Source organism: Myotis davidii, unplaced genomic scaffold (genome assembly GCF_000327345.1).
Source record: "Myotis davidii unplaced genomic scaffold, ASM32734v1 scaffold187, whole genome shotgun sequence".
Classification (NCBI taxonomy): Eukaryota; Metazoa; Chordata; class Mammalia; order Chiroptera; family Vespertilionidae; genus Myotis; species Myotis davidii.
Window position 1 is genome coordinate 2,055,949 of NW_006383018.1, and position 16,862 is coordinate 2,072,810.

At 39.4% G+C, this 16,862-nt stretch overlaps 1 protein-coding gene and 1 pseudogene across 1 annotated transcript; both read left to right on the top strand.

Moving 5' to 3' along the window:
- LOC102758251 overlaps window positions 1–1,139 on the top strand; it is a 6,282-nt pseudogene extending 5,143 nt beyond the window's left edge.
- Window positions 1,140–3,368: 2,229 nt separating this feature from the next.
- On the top strand, window positions 3,369–9,297 carry STEAP1 (six transmembrane epithelial antigen of the prostate 1). The gene is made up of 4 exons (XM_006779182.2): window positions 3,369–3,472; window positions 5,354–5,866; window positions 6,674–6,838; window positions 8,939–9,297. Exons 1-4 carry the CDS (start codon window positions 3,383–3,385, stop codon window positions 9,194–9,196), a joined length of 1,026 nt encoding a protein of 341 aa, XP_006779245.1. The 5' UTR covers window positions 3,369–3,382; the 3' UTR covers window positions 9,197–9,297.
- The last annotated feature ends 7,565 nt before the right edge of the window (window positions 9,298–16,862 follow it).

The following is a 16,862-nucleotide window of genomic DNA, read 5'->3' on the forward strand; positions in this document are numbered from 1 at the left end:
GAATGCTAGATGCTTGCCATATGCTTTACTCAGAACTCTTTCAAATGCCAATGCTATAAACCCAAGTCAAACTCACAAGCAAAGGAAAGGGAATGTATTAGCCTGTGTAACCGAAAATATCAGTATCATGTCTCAGGGAATCTAAATAAAATATACCACTGGACCTCTTCTGTGTGCCTATTTCTGGCCTGTGCTTCTGTGTTTGGGCTGTCCTCCATCCTACTGAAGGCATCTTCCACCTCACGGCATGGGAAAGGAAGTGTGATAGGTTTCCATCCTCCCAACTTCCTGTGTTAGACATGTCCTCTTTATCTTCCACTTCCATGTATGAATCTCAAAGGAGGATCTGGCTGGGTCCGCAGGGCTTGTACTAGTGTGCCATCCCTAAGCCAATCAATGTGATCAGAGGAATAGAGAACTGGGAATAGCCCAGACTGAGTCATATGCCCACTTCTATGGCCAAAGGAAGAGCATTTCTCCAAATGGAGGAAATTTTTTATATAATTTTTTCTTAAATGGGCTCTTTTCAGCCAGCACCAAACCACAGGCATCTCTAGGGTCAGCTGGCACAAGCGCTGCAGGACTGGAGGCGAGAGAGAGGCCTACCGCGAGAAGCGAAAATATGAACTGGGACGCCCTGCTGCCAGCACGAAGATTGGACCCCGCTGCATACACACAGTCCACGTGCGGGGAGGCAGCAAGAAGTCCCGAGCCTTGAGGCTGGACAGGGGCAACTTCTGGGGCTCAGAGTATTCGACTCGCAAAACAAGGATTACTGATGTCTACGATGCATCCAGCAGTGAACTAACTGGTAGAGACCCTCGTAAAGAGCTGCATCGTGCTCACAGACAGCACACCGTACTGACGGTGGTGTGAGTCCCACCACGCACTGCCCTGGGGCCACAACAAGGGGGCCAAGCTGACTCTTGAGGAGAAAGAGATTTTAAACAAAAAAAAAGATCAAAGAGAATTCAGAAGAAATATGATGGAAGGAGAAAGGATGCCAAAATCAGCAGTCTTCTCAAGGAGCAGGACCAGCAGGCAAACTTCTTTCATGCATCGCTTCAAGCTAGATGGCTGTGTGCTAGAGGGCACGGAACTGGCGTTCTAAGGAAAATCAAGGCCCAGAAAGGCAAAGAAATCCTCGTCCCTCCTATCTTAGCTCATGTAATAAAGGTAATTACTCAAAAAGAGGGGGAGCCTAGCTGGTTTGGCTCAGTGGAGAGAGCTTCGGCCGGTGGACTGAAGGGTTCCGCGTTCGATGCCAGTCAAGGTGGACAGACCAAAACAAATGTCCTCAGCATGAATGTTGTGAAGTTTGAAAATGAATGATATATGGGAAATGTTCGCAGAGTGCTTCAATAAAGGCAGATGGTGGGACTATGTAAAGATGGCTCTTCTTTATTCTTTTTTCTTTTTTTATTGAATTTTTACAGAGGAAGGGAGAGGGATAGAGAGCCAGAAACATCAGCTGCCTCCTGGACACTCCCCACTGGGGATGTCCCCACAACCAAGGCCCATGCCCCCCCGGCCAGAATCGAACCTGGGACCCTTGAGTCCGCAGGCCAACGCTCTATCCACCGAGCCAAACCGGCTAGGGCACTCTTCCTCATTCTTTGTGAAGGTCAAACCTTTAAAAGTTGGAGAGTGCTTTAAGTATTTTAAACTATTCCTGGCAACAACTTTCCAGTCAATGAAGTGTTGCAGGTGCTCTAAAATTCAAGGGAGAGGGTAGAGAGCCAGAAACATCAGCTGCCTCCTGGACACTCCCCACTGGGGATGTCCCCACAACCAAGGCCCATGCCCCCCCGGCCAGAATCGAACCTGGGACCCTTGAGTCCGCAGGCCAACGCTCTATCCACCGAGCCAAACCGGCTAGGGCACTCTTCCTCATTCTTTGTGAAGGTCAAACCTTTAAAAGTTGGAGAGTGCTTTAAGTATTTTAAACTATTCCTGGCAACAACTTTCCAGTCAATGAAGTGTTGCAGGTGCTCTAAAATTCAGAAACATTTAGAATGTTTTCTCTCAGTCAAATTGTTATATATCTAATCTGCTTTACTCATTGAATTTCACTAAGTACAAATTGGAGATGTATTCCTCTGGAAATACATTTAGAACAAATAAAAACAATGAATAATATTGTGACATTATATGTTTCTCTTTCCTAAAAAAAATGTCACACCAAGCCTGAATGAAGTTCTGTTGGGTATTTAGGAAAACAGTCCTTTATAGGGTAGGAAGTTGGACAAAATTAGTTTCTACAGGGTTGACCAGGATAGGGGCATGTCAGTGAGTGAACAAAGCTCAATAACCCCCGTGGAAATACCAGCACTGTGTGTTTTACCAACAAAAACCAGTCTGTGACTCTGAAAATACCACCTTTCATTCCTTTGTGCCACTATCAGAGTTCATCTTCCCGAGCGTGTCCATTTTATTCGTTGTCTGAAACTCAAAAAATTTGCCCATAAAATCATTTAATTATTACTTCAAATTCTAGTGTCAACCCCCAAAAATACAACTTCCTGATCTTACACCAGCAAACTCCAGTTTCCATTGATAACGTGATTACTCTCAGAAAAAAAATGCATTCCTAATTCTATTTACCTTTGAGGGGAGTTGGCATTCTTCTAAATGAGCACCTGGAGTTAAATTCTCCTAAACAAAAGGCAACGTCCAACCATTTGAATTTCATATACTAGTAGACACCGAGGTCATACATTGTACCGCTAGTTGGACAAAGTAAAGCAGCTTCTCTTGACACAAGGGCCCTGGATGGAGATTATAATGTAAAGTTTAATGTGTACATCAGTCACTAACTGTATTTTAATTATATCTTACCTGCCGCTGTAGTCCTCATATGAGGCCAAGGGTGACCCTGAGTGGGGCGGCTGAGAGGCTTAGAAAAGACAGGCAAGAGAATGAAAGCCGGGTCTCGGTGGGAGGCTGCTTCTCTGAGAGACAGCGACCAGCACCCACAAGCCCTGTCTTTATTTTATAGCAGATGCCACGAGGCAAAGTAAGGGCATGGTCAAGATGTTTGCAACATTCTCATTGGTTTCGAGCCTACTCAGTTACATGCACCTGAACTCTATCAAGCCTACATCACTCGGACACGTGGGGCCACATGTTCGGACCACAGGTTCAAGCTTACAACTATAGCTGTTGGCTATAATTGTGCTGGCAGGGCGCTGCCCTCCAAGCTGGACTTGCACGTGGCAATGAGAGGAGTGTGCCCTCTCCTCAGTCCAAAGCTTGGGCCTGTCCAAACACTGTAGCCGCTCCCCACAGGAAACTGCTCATGTTGCCCTGTCAATATCATAAAGAGCATAGACTTGAAGAAGATAATTATTTTTATTTTCATAGGTGGCTGAAGCAATATTTTATGGAATTAATGGAAATCCAACAAAACATCACAAACCAAGAACTTTGGAAAATGCAGCCCAGGAGAAGTCTAGAAGAAGATGACTATTTGGTAAAATAATAATTAAAATCCATAAACATAACCCAAATGCTCTTCTATATCTCATGGTGCTGTAAAAGTGATTGTTCACCCTCGTCTGCTGATATTTTCACTGATTCATGTCGCTGATGTTGTGATGGGTGCAGGTCAGCGACGTATAGGAGAGAAATTGTACCTTGACTGACTGCCATGGACTTAGCTGAATAACCTTGAATGAGTCACTGAAAACCCTGGGTCTTGGTCTATCTGTAAATGAGAGAGTTAGACCATATCATCTCCAACGCCCTTCCAGTGTTTTCTAACATCCTCAATGAGTCTGTTTCAAAAGAATCGCCAGTGCCCATATGACAGTTGTGCAAGCATGCATTTTTTAATGGGCACCATGGCAGCTTACCAAGAGATCATCGAGTTAATTAATGTTCACTGTTTAATCAAATGCATTCAATTTTAGAATAAGAACCGCTGGTCCCACTTTTCCCCACCTCAAGATAAAATGTTTCTGACTACATTATCAACCGAAAAAGTGGTGGACATTTTTTGTTTTAAACTCTTTTTACCTTTCTAAATGATCTCAACTCAGTTTTAACAGAAGTTATGTATTTTACCTTAATTATTTTAATAAGCAGAATAATTACGATGTAAGCACACACTTTATAAAATAAGTGTACATAAAATGAAATCATTTTTATTTTCCAAGTTAAGTGCCCTATTTTCTGTTCCGTTACTCTTTACCCTTAACCAGAAAATTGATCTCAGTTGATTGTACTTAAAGTGTTTTAATGTGAAGAGGTGACAGATGCTGTGTCATGCTCAACTCCTTTCTAACTGGAGTAATTGGAAAAGACATTGGATGTAATAGTGATTTATTACTGGAAGTTAAAGTCAAATGGTGAGAGGTCATTTTTAAACACCATAAAATTATAGAGAACTGTGTGAAGTAAAGTTACCATGCATAAAATGAGGAGATGAGCAAGTTAATCACTAACATGTTGAGCATTAAAATGCTAAGGTTCTACGTATAGAGCTATAAGAAATGAGTAATACATATTGGGTGAGAAAGTAAATTCATAAAGTAACACAATAAAGAAACACATAATTTCTCATTTTGAGCTTTTTGGGGTTTTTTTTGATTTGCTGATATATCAGTCAGTTGTGGAAATGACTAAATATTCAATGTAACCTTCTTTGGAATTGTTGACTAACTAGAAATACAACTGAGTAAAGAAGTATAACTTTCTCAGGAAATAGATCATCCCTATGGGATTTAACTACTTATGTAGCCTTTGTACTTCTAATAGACTATTTGTCCGTCGTTACTTACACCAATGAGATAATTTAGAAATATAAAATCAAGGTTTAAAACTACTATGACGGAAATTATAAATTTTTTTCTAATAGTAATGACCATATAAGTCTTAATCTCCTGCACTTGAATTAATGAAGAATTCACTCTTCAGTTTTTTGCCAATAGTTATCCAGTAACCAATAAAAATATTTTAAAATACATACAACTGTTACAATTTACAACTGTTACTATTTTTACCAAAGATTATTGGATGTTTTTTAGTTTTCAATTTTAGTTTCCCAGTTGCATTATTGCATCCTTTTATGCCTTCAAGACAGAAGCACATGGCCTAAGCTTTAGTGGAGATATCTGAAGCATGTATTTATTTTGAAAAACGAACAACAGAAACTAATGGAGAACCCCGAAGTAGCTACGTGCACATTTGATCAGTGCTACATAGACTACGCCATCTCTTCAGCTAAAACCAGTATCCAAAAACAAGGTTCTGAATGCCCATTTTAACTGAAAAGCACAATGAGCAATAAATAATTCGTTCAAGGAAATCCCGTTGTTTAACTTTTAAGATGTTTGTTTTCTTTTCTTCATAGAATAAGAACTCAGGAGAGACCAGCATGCTGAAAAGACCTGTGCTTTTGCACTTGGACCAAACAGCCCATTTTGATGACTTTGACTGTCCCCAAAAGCTTCAGCGCAAACAGGAGCTCTTCCCAGAATGGCGCTTGCCAATTAAAATTGCCGCTGTCGTATCCTCTCTGACTTTTCTCTACACTCTCCTGAGGGAAGTAATTCACCCTCTTGTAACTTCCCATCAACAGTGCTTTTATAAAATTCCAATCCTGGTCATCAACAAAGTCTTGCCAATGGTTTCCATCACCCTCTTGGCGCTGGTGTATTTGCCAGGTGTGATAGCAGCAGCTGTACAGCTCCGTAATGGAACCAAGTATAAGAAATTTCCACATTGGTTGGATAGGTGGATGTTAACAAGGAAGCAGTTTGGGCTGCTCAGTTTCTTTTTTGCTGTACTGCATGCAATTTATAGTTTATCCTATCCAATGAGGCGATCCTACAGGTACAAGTTGCTGAACTGGGCGTATCAACAGGTAGGATGATGAGATCAACAGTATCACTGAACCAAACAGTCTAAGTCACCTAACAGATTAACTCTTTGTCATGTTAATATCAACACCTCAAACCCCTGTTGAAACCCTGTGCTGAGAAAGTAATCTGCATTTTAAAATGTTTTATTATTAACCCTTTATTGGGGCTTGGTAGTATAGTTTTACATCGAGGAATGTATTTTAAGCTGAGAGTTTAAACTACAACTTTGACAATGCAAACAAGTATGTGTTCACGGACACAGCCGCATTTCCATTTTCTGTCACCCTCACAAGATTACTTTTAACCCCTTCCCCGGCAGAAACGTGTATACTCGTTTTCACAAAATGTTCTTTTTCAGTCGTCGACGAGTATACTAAGAAAATATGGTAAAAAAATATGGTTTATAGGAAGACGAGTTACAAACTGTTTTCATAACCAGCATCAAAAATACTATATAGAACCAAAATATAAAAATTAGTCTGAAAAAGAAACGTTTTTAACAAAAAAATTGTTGGGGAAGGGGTTAATGCTCATTTTTCTTATTTTCTGTTTATTTACCCCGTGTGCCTGCACATTACAATTCTAACCATAATTATTGTATAAATGAAACAGTTACATCAATGTTGCATTCAAGAAAGTGATTAATAGTTCCTGTGTCATTCCTTTCAGAGGAATGCAAAAACAAGTCATAGTTGTGTAGAGGCCCCAGTTTTCAGGCCCTCCATAGCAGTCAGAGTGAGTGTAGAAGGGGGTTCATGTGTGGGAGCTAGGTGTTCTTTACACTCCTTCCTCTCTTCACCCTCTGGTAGGTCCAACAAAAGAAAGAAGATGCCTGGATTGAGCATGATGTCTGGAGAATGGAAATATATGTGTCTCTGGGAATCGTGGCACTTGCAATTCTGGCTCTTTTGGCGGTGACATCTATTCCATCTGTGAGTGACTCTTTGACATGGAGAGAATTTCACTATATTCAGGTAAATGATGTATAAAATGCGTCTGTTCCCTCAGAGCGGTCAATCTTTTCATGCTTATAATATCATGAAGTATACTGACTTTACCCCATAGAAAATAACAAATGGTTTGCCAGTAGCCAAGATCCTACCACTTGTTCCCATTAATACTGTGCTCTCCTATAATTTTTCCCTATTGCTGCTAAATAGAAGTGTTTCCTAGATATAAATAAAAGGCATTATTCAAAGAGAAGTATTTCTAACATTTGAAATGTGTTAGCTATCCACCTAATAATTTTAAATGTGATATTTTAGAAATTTAATATTTATGGGGGTTTTTATCCCCCCCCCCAAATAAAAATATTCTCTTGCCTAGCATCTAATTTTATTCATCCCTTTTAAGTTACATAGCTTTGTACTATCCATAAAAAAGCATCTCTCCTTGAAATATGGAGTTATATCTACCAAAGGTATTCTAATACCTAATTGTAAATGCTGCTTTTTCCAAGTGACATTTTATGTAGCTTACTCACTTGAAGCTTCTCAATATTCTTGGAATTCAAACCATTTCAGATTTACTGAGGTTAATCTCCTAGTAGTAGATTACACCATAAAAAGAGCTATGTGCCAGAATTCACAAGGGGATTTGTGTCAGACAAGATTCAAAGGACTAAAATTAATTAAGCCATAAGCACTGCCAAGATTTTTAAAATGTAATAGCTTTACCTTGTATGGGTAGACATCTTTGTAAATTCCACAAAATCAGACATTCCCTACTATCCTTTGTACATGGTCATACTCTCACACACACACTATCAGGGCACCTGCTTAGGCTGAAAAGCAAGTCTCCATCTGAGTCATTCCACTGTGGCTTAGAGATGGTGCCATGTTTCCAAGTGCAGTGTTTGTTGATTTTGTAGACTCAGCCCGATAGCCACTGGGGTTCCCTGCTCCTCATTAATAACTTTCCACACACATGCTGAGCACCGCTGCTCAGATCGAATCAGGAATGCAAGCACCGCGTCTTGACAACTAAGCCCATTTCACTACGTGCACAACGCCTACTTCATAATAAGTACATAATACACATTTGGTAAAATTAATCTTCAAGTCACATGTATTTTTTTCAATTAATAACCTAGAAATTTCTCATTTACAATCCAAGAACTGATTACTCTCCAATTTATGTTGGAGATTTTTATCTGAAAATAGAAACTTAACTATTTGTATTCATTGGGGTTTAAGGGTACTTACTGCTCAATAATTGTGAGTTGGATTTCTCCTGGCAGGCTAATGACCATTTCCAGTAAGTGAATAGCAGTCAAAAGTTATCTAGAAGAGCTATCGTCAGGATGCCGTAAAATTATTTAGGTGAACAACTATTTTTAAGCAACTTTATCGGGATGGTGCCAAGTATCCCAATGCTAGCTGAAATTTTTCTCCACATCTTCATTATCTTTCTGTCTTGTTCAAACATTGAAATGATTGTTGGTGTTTTCCCACTTTATCAGAATGTTTGACTTTTTTAACATAGGCCAAGATCATTTGTTTTAGTATTCAGATACCAAAATCAAAGTCAATCACTTTGGTTGCCTTCGCAGTTAATGAAGATCACTGAGGTCGAATTGATTTTTGCACTAATCTTCAGTCAACCCACCACTCTTTGCTGAGCACCTAAAGGGCACAAATCATTGAGTTGCTTCTGTAGCGGTCCTGTGATGAGTAAGAGGGCCCCTGGTTTTAGATGTCTCTTGATAGGCAGAATTAAGGCGAATGCACAAGAGACAAACCATCACAAAATAAATGTCATAAGAGAGGTGAACAAAGTGTGGAGAAAGGGAAGACAGAGTTATTGACTGGCTGAGACAGAAAGGAAGAGGGTTGTGAATGTTCTTAATTTAAATGGCCTGGAGACAGAGGCATTACCCAAAAGTAGGAGTAAAGTGGGGACATGTTAAAAAGAACAGAAAGGTGTGAGTGGACATTGTTAAGAAATGTAATAGGAAAACCATTACAGATGAATGGAAGAATTTCCTAGCAACGGAACAGATCCAGATTAAGTAGTATGGAATAAACTCTTTTGGAACCAATCTTCACCAAGATAATTTTTTTTTTCTTTTGCAGAGCAAGCTAGGAATTGTTGCCCTTCTACTGGGCACAATACATGCATTGATTTTTGCCTGGAATAAATGGGTCGATATAAAACAATTTGTGTGGTATACACCTCCAAGTTTTATGATAGCTGTTTTCCTTCCAATTGTTGTCCTGGTATGTAAAGCTATACTATTCCTGCCATGCTTGAGAAAGAAGATACTGCAGATTAGACATGGTTGGGAAGATGTGACCAAACTTAACAAGATTGAGATGTCTTCCCAGTTGTAGAATTACTGTTTACAACATTTTTGTTCAAATTTGATATATTTTATCATAAATATTTCCAATTTGTATTTGCTTAATAAAAATAACTACTGAGGGTCTTAATATATCTGTGTTTCTGAGTGATGAGTTTAAAGTATGTGTATATCAGAGTTGATTCAAAGCAAGAAATAAAATAATCTCAACACATTCTCTATTTTCAGTAAAGTTGAATAATCACATCTGATTTGCCAGACTACATAGTATTATCCTTCCTATATAACAAAAGCTTAATATGCAAATTATCCCGTCGGGCGGCTGTTGGACCGGGAGTTCGACCACTCGCTATGATGTGTGCTGATCAGCAGTGGGCAGCGTGAAACATGGCAGGCGTTGACGATGCAGTGCTGGCAGCCAGCAGCAGTGGAGGCGCTGCCAGCCCAGTGGGCCCGGACGAAAGCAGGACCGTGGCAGGGTGGTGGAGCAAGTGAGCGGGCGGCACCAGGCCAAGGCAGGGTACCAGGCAGGGCTGTGGGGCTGCAAGGCTGGGGACATGATCTGGGGGCTGATCTCTGTAGGCCACCCTGAGGGATCCCACCCGTGCATGAATTCGTGCACCGGGCCTCTAGTAAATAATAAAAGGCCTTGAAATACCAGTACTTGCTACTCATTACAAGGTATCATGAGCCATGAAAAACTGTATTATCTGGATCTACCACACAGATATATACAGTGTTAGGAGTGTTGTTAAAGAACTCATTTTCCTGTAACTGGGTGTGATTCATGGAACACCCACCTCAAAAACACACAGACTATGTCTACACAAGTAAAGCAACAGAATAATAACAGATACGCAGCCAGGCAAAATAAAACCCAGGCTACCCAGGAGGAAAAGTCAATTCCAATTTCTCTATCCAACTTACGTACCACTCAGTTGAAGTTACCTTAATACACTGACAAAAGCAGACCATGAATTAGTTCTCCAAGGAGCAAAATATACGTCTACTATCAGACTCATCTAACATCCTTCAGAGGTTTTTCATAATTAGCAAAACTAACCACAAACCTTCTCTGTTACATGGGTCAATTATTTATTAGGACTAATAGAGCTAATGGTATAAATTAGGACAAACAATTAGTATATTCATTGAGTGGAGTTCAGTTTTTTATTTTTTTCTATTACAAAGGATAGGCTAAGAAGCCTTCTGGATTATAAATTTGAATTCTATGCACGATTGGGGCTCAGATATGCAGAGACTTGTCTGCAGGTAGTGAAGAAAGGAGTTGAGAGGAGCACAATTAGAAACAGAGCAGGCAATAGTGTCCTTGAGAATTCACCACAAGAGGAAAAGGAATCTAGGGCTCTAGAAGTACAAACCAGATCTAGCAAGGGGACATTACTATGGAACCACATAAGTATACCATATACCATATACCACAATGAACCAGCCCTGAGATGTAGCAGTTGAGTACCTGCACTCTCAAGTGCATTGCAAGATGGCAAAGTGTCAGCATCTCCAGTAGTGAGAGAAAGAAATCATGTTTCAACCTTCCTGTTACCATGGCATCATAGAGGCTGCGGCTTGGCAACAAGATTCCAACCTGAAGTGGCACTTCGATGAAGCTGTCCAGGAAACAGCTGAGTCCTTTCTCTGTTAGCCATTGTAATAAACCACACAGGCCTAGTCTGAAACAGAATAAACCCCTTGGATAATTCCCAGGAATAAGAGCAAATAGACTTACAAAGGTCTTGGAAATAAAGCACAAAGCATAGAGATTCAATTTGAAAACTAGACCATCTACTCTGCATCGTTGATGAATGTTTTACAATGGTTGTATAGTATTTTTCTAAGCAGAAGAAAACAAAAGTCTTAAATACTTTTTGCTATACACTTGGATTTTTCTTACTCAATGAACATTTATAGAGTATCTCCCATATACCAGGCCCAGTGCTAGACAGAGGATATATCAAGATAAAAATGACCTAGTCCAGGGGTGGGCAAACTTTTTGACTCGAGGGCCACAATGGGTTCTTAAACTGGACCGGAGGGCCAGAACAAAAGCATGGATGGAGTGTTTGTGTGAACTAATATAAATTCAAAGTAAACATCATTACTTAAAAGAGTACGGTCTTTTTTTTCCAATAGTTTTATTCATTTCAAATGGGCCGGATCCGGCCCGCGGGCCGTAGTTTGCCCATGGCTGACTTAGTCCCTACTTACAGTCTTTAAGGGAAGACAATTTCAGCACAGCAATGGACGCTAGACTTGCTAGTATCACTAAGGAAGAAAAAGACCAGTTCTGTTTTTAAGGGCAAAGTAAGGAAATTTGTAAGATCAAAAATAAAAGAACTATTTGAGCTGGGTATTAAAGTATAAGTAGGAGTCCTTCAGATAGAATAGAAAAATAGGTACCATAGTGAGCAACATGGAGGTATAAAATGGTGGGATGAAATGCATTGGAAGGACTAAATTCTTAGCAACAAAGAATGTGAAGGAAATACCAGATTGGGTAAAAATGCAAGCCAGATATATCAACAAAATCATTATATAACATAAAACTAAATTTGGACTTTGTTCTTCAGAGAGTGGGGAAGCCATTGATAAAACTTGAAGCAGGAACTTTAACATAATCAAATTTGCATTTTAGAAAAATCTCTGTAGACTATCCAAGAGATGGGTTTGCTGGGAGCCAAGGTGAAAGCAAGTTGAAAAGCTGAAAGACTATCTATGGAGGCAATACAATGTCCCAGGACAGAAACAAGTTATTAAATGGAGGTCATGGCAGAGAGTATGGATAAAAAAGTAGAGCTAACACAATATGATAGAAGAAAGACGTTGCATGAATTCATGACCAATGGCATATGAGGAGTGAAGGAGAAAAGGGCATTTAGCAAGGGACTTCTAGGATTCTGTTAGCTTGCGTGACTTAAAGAAATGGCATTAAATAGGATAGGAGAAGCAGATATTTTTTCACCGCAACAAATTTTTTTTAACAAAAACAGAGCGTGTGTTCTGTACATTGTATGCTATTTACAATAATCTCCGTTGCTAAGGAATGCGGTGTGGTGTTTTTTTGTTTGTTTCAGCATGCACAAATGTAACTGTGAAGGACATACTAAGGTTTAGGGCAGTGGGAAGAAAAGGGAAGGTACTTCTTGGCCCTTTTGACAAGATGATTTTTTAAAATAAAACTTCTGATACAATTAAGACAGTTGTGGAGGAGAGTCACACAGTCTCCCTGGGACACAAAGAACAGCCCCGAGAAGAGCCGCTGGCCAGGAATCCGATGCCTTCCTTCACACACAGCTTCGTTTTCTGCTCCAAAGAAAGTCCCCCGGGCGTTCATTTTCTTTTCTTTTTTTAGGGTTTAAACCACTTTATTCCCCAAACGCCACTCATTGAGCCTCAATTGTAAATATAGATAGTATTCTCCTCATTTCACATTTTTATACACAAATTCTGAGATTTATAAACATGAATTCATTTTCTTTAAGCATTTCCTCTATAGGAAGCGTATCCTCTTTGGGTTTTTGTTTTTTTAAACTGTTAAAATGATGTCCTTTTCCTATTTTAATCATGAGTCACATTTAATGTTGTTTAAGACAATAAAAAAGAAATTTATGATTTTGCTCTGATTTTCAGATGGTGGACCACATGTCTGAGGAAGCCTGTAAGACATTGTGGCCCATTAAGCATGGGATCTGTAAAATTAAGCATACAAATGAATAAGAAAAATCGTAATTTTCATTGATAAAATTAAGCCTGGGATTTTCTTCCAAGGTAATGAACAAGATGTAGTAGCTCCTTTTCCTAAACCCAGTCTCCAAAGGAAAGTGTTCGTTAGAATTCCAGTTTGGATTTAATGTTAAGCTTTACTCAGGAAGTCCTCTTTCTTCATGCCAATTTTTCCAGATTTTATCAAGAGACCCTTTGAAGAAGTAATAAATTATTTGATCTCCTATTTGTTGAAAATAATCCTTTCATTAAATAAATTAATAAATCACCAACTTGAGACCATTACACATGACCTGAGGCTAAAGTTCAGTACCTTCTTCTCAGCTAATTCTACTTTTTCATCTGGTCAGGCCTCACTCCCATTTACGGCTGGTGAGTATGTGACATCCCCAGAATTATTCATGGATGCCCATTGGAACTGTGCCAAGAACAAGTTGCCAGTCCACACAGCTATAAATAAAATGGTTGAACTGATGAGATCACCGGAGTTTGTTAATCCCTTGCCCAAGGCATGACCCCACTGAAATGAGGCTCCCTCAACAAAATGGCTGTATTTCTGAACAACATGGAAGAGAGAGAAGGGAAAGAAACCTAGGTGCCAAAATTGTATTGGAGAGGAAGCTGTTGATCTTTGAAGCATTACGACTTCTGCATCTCAACTGGACCAGCGTGACTGACTCAGCAAGGTCTTCTGAGAGTCAGAGAACCAGGAAGATAGCCAGGGGGTTATGATGACCATGTCATAATGATTGACACGTGCCTCGACATATGACCCAAGCAATGATTTCAGACCTACCCTCATCTTATAACTTGAAGTTGTACTATCACTAAAAACAAATAGAAATGAGTCTACGCCACGGAATTCTACAATATAAGAGCTGGAAGAGTAGGGTTTATGTTCATTTCTTTAATAGAAACTTTTTGAGTGAAATCCCTGACAAGAACCCCGCATGTAACAGGGGTCCGAGGACAAGTGGGCTAGCGGGACCAGGAGCTGTTGGTGCCTTTTTGTTATTTCTTCCATCCTGCTTACACGTCCCTGTGACAACTTGGGCTTCAAGGTGCATCATTTGACAACCCCTCCTCATTTATACAGATGAGCAAATGACCTTTTTGTCAGGGATTGCTTATTTTCAAGGCACAGAAACCTACTCAAAGTTGCTAACAGGGGGAGACATCGATGACATAAAGGGAGATACTGATATAACCCACAGGTAAAGTGGATGACTTATCCTCCCAGCCCAGCGGTTCTCAACCTGCGGGTCGCGACCCCTTTGGGGGTCGAACGGCCCTTTCATAGGGGTCACCTAAGACCATCGGAAAACAATTAGATAATTACATATTATTTTTGTGATTAATCACTGTGCTTTAATGATGTTCAATTTGTAACGATGAAATTGGGGGTCACCACAACATGAGGAACTGTATTAAAGGGTCGCGGCATTAGGAAGGTTGAGAACCACTGTCCCGGACCCTAGAGCTGTAAATGCCACAAGAGAGAAGAGAATCTGAGTGCATCTGCATGGTCCATCTGCAGACAGATGGATTGATGCTGTGAAGTTCGAAATGGGCTCTTTCCTGTTTTCTCACGATTGCCAAGTAGGCCAGCAGCTGAGAAACGAACGTGCTAAGTAGTCCTCGTTCTAATTTCAGAGCACAGCCAGCTATGAGGGCAGACAGTTTGCTGGGAGGTGCTTTTCAGTCCCTCACCAGCTCACCAGCTCACTGCCAGTACATATACAAGAGGACAGGGGACGTGTGGCACTGACAGAGAGAAACCATGCTTGCTTTACCTGAACACGATTCAACTCCACCTACTCTACACCTTCACTGACGAAGAGGAACTTAGCTGGAAAGAAACACATGACTGCCACACTGACTAGCCTCATTTTAAATTAATGATTGCAAAGATTAAGTGGACTCTCGACACTGCCTATTCTTTGTATATTTTCATAGGAAATGTATTTTTTTCACTTATTAAAACTGCTAGATTACACCTTCCCTCTGTTCAAAACAATATTAACCTCTCCTACACTCAACTAGTAGATTTTTCTTAGGAAACAGATGTAATCAGAAGAGAACTGTCTCATCTTCTCACCCATAAATCTATCTATAAATGTACCTGAATCTGGTATCTTTATCCTTTGCTTATTTTAATTAAAAAAAAGTATTGTCCCATCCCTAAGACCAACTTTTCCGTTTCGGCACTAAATCCCATCCCTTTTCTATTCAGAGAGCTTTACTCTTAAATTGTGTGTGTCTTTCCTGTATTATTTCCAGTAGGTCACAGTATTAAAAAATAAATTGAACTAATGTCCCCCTCCAGTTCTTGGCCTATTTCTCTACAAACCTTTAAAACAAAATTCCTCAAAATATCTGCCTACTTTGATACTAATTTATCTGGTCAGCTTTCTTTTGGTTAGTATTTGCTTCCTATTTTCTCACCAGTTCTATGTTCATCATTTCTTTATTATATTGCTCTTTCAGTTTTTTGAGATTATTTATTACTCTAGTTTTTATCTCAAAACATTTATATATTTTTACTACTTTTAGAAGTTACTCCAGAGATTATATCATCATTGACTTAACCAAGTCTAATTTTAATTAGCACTTTTACTTGCTCTTATACAATGTAAGAAACACAGCTTTTTAACTTCATTTATCTGGATATTATTGTTGTGTACTTTAATTCTATATATATTTAGATCAAACAGAAATTATAAATACTGTTTTGTACAATCTTTTAGATTTATATACATTTTCCCTTTGGCTCTCTTTATTTTCCCCTGAATCTCCTACCTTCCATCTGGTTTTATTTCTCCATTACCTGAAAAAAAAAATCTTTAGTGTTCTTTTCAATGCATAGTGTATGCCTGCCGGGGGAAAAAAAATTTTCCCACAAGTTTTGGTCTGAAAATATCTTTATTTAATCTTCACTAAGAAAGGATACATTTTTAGATATTTTGAAATCTAGGTTGACAGTTATTTTCAGAATGTTACAAAAAGTTCCATTGTTTCTGATGAAAGAAGAGAAATCTCATTCTAACTGTTGTTTCTTAAGCTTCCTATGGCTAGTTTATAATTTTTTTCCTTTTCATCTTAATTTTCAGTACATTTGCTGTAATTAGACAAACTGTGGTTTCCCTTTTAGTTATGGTTTGTAGTACTTAGCTGTGGTTTGTAGTACTTTTTGGATCTTTGGTTTGTTATTTGTCACAGATCTGGAAAACTCTATCCTTATCCTTTTCAAATGTTGCTTATGTCCCATTTCTCTCCTCTGCTTCTCCAGGGGTCCAGTTAGTGTTGCTAGGTGTCTTCACTACACCTCCTATTTTATAACTTCTCTTTGTATTTTTTATTCCTTATTTTTCTCTATAATTCATTCTGATGACCACTTTACCTAGCCCCTAGGACTCAGTGGTCGGCAAACTGCGGCTCGTGAGCCACATGTGGCTCTTTGGCCCCTTGAGTGTGGCTCTTCCACAAAATACCACGTGCAGGCGCACACGTACAGTGCGATTGAAACTTCGTGGCCCATGCACAGAAGTCGGTATTTTGTGGAAGAGCCACACTCAAGGGGCCAAAGAGCCGCATGTGGCTCGCAAGCCGCAGTTTGCTGAGCCACAGTTTGCCGACCACTGCCCTAGGTCACTAATTCTCTCTTCAATAGTGTCTAATAAGTGATCAAACCCATTTACTGAGTTTTTTGTTTCAGTTATCAGGTAAATTCAATTTCAGAATTTCAATTTGTTTTTTTTTCATAGTTCCAATTTTTTGTAAAATTGCCTAATCTGTCCTAAATTTCCTTGAGCAAAGTAATGATCTTAAAGATAAGTCTGTTACCTGATACTCCTGTTAGTCTGTTTCTATTGCTAAGGGTTTTTTTTTCCCCCCTTGGCTTTCACTTGTTATCATTTTGTCTCCCAAAATGACCAGTTATTTTATTGAGTGCACAA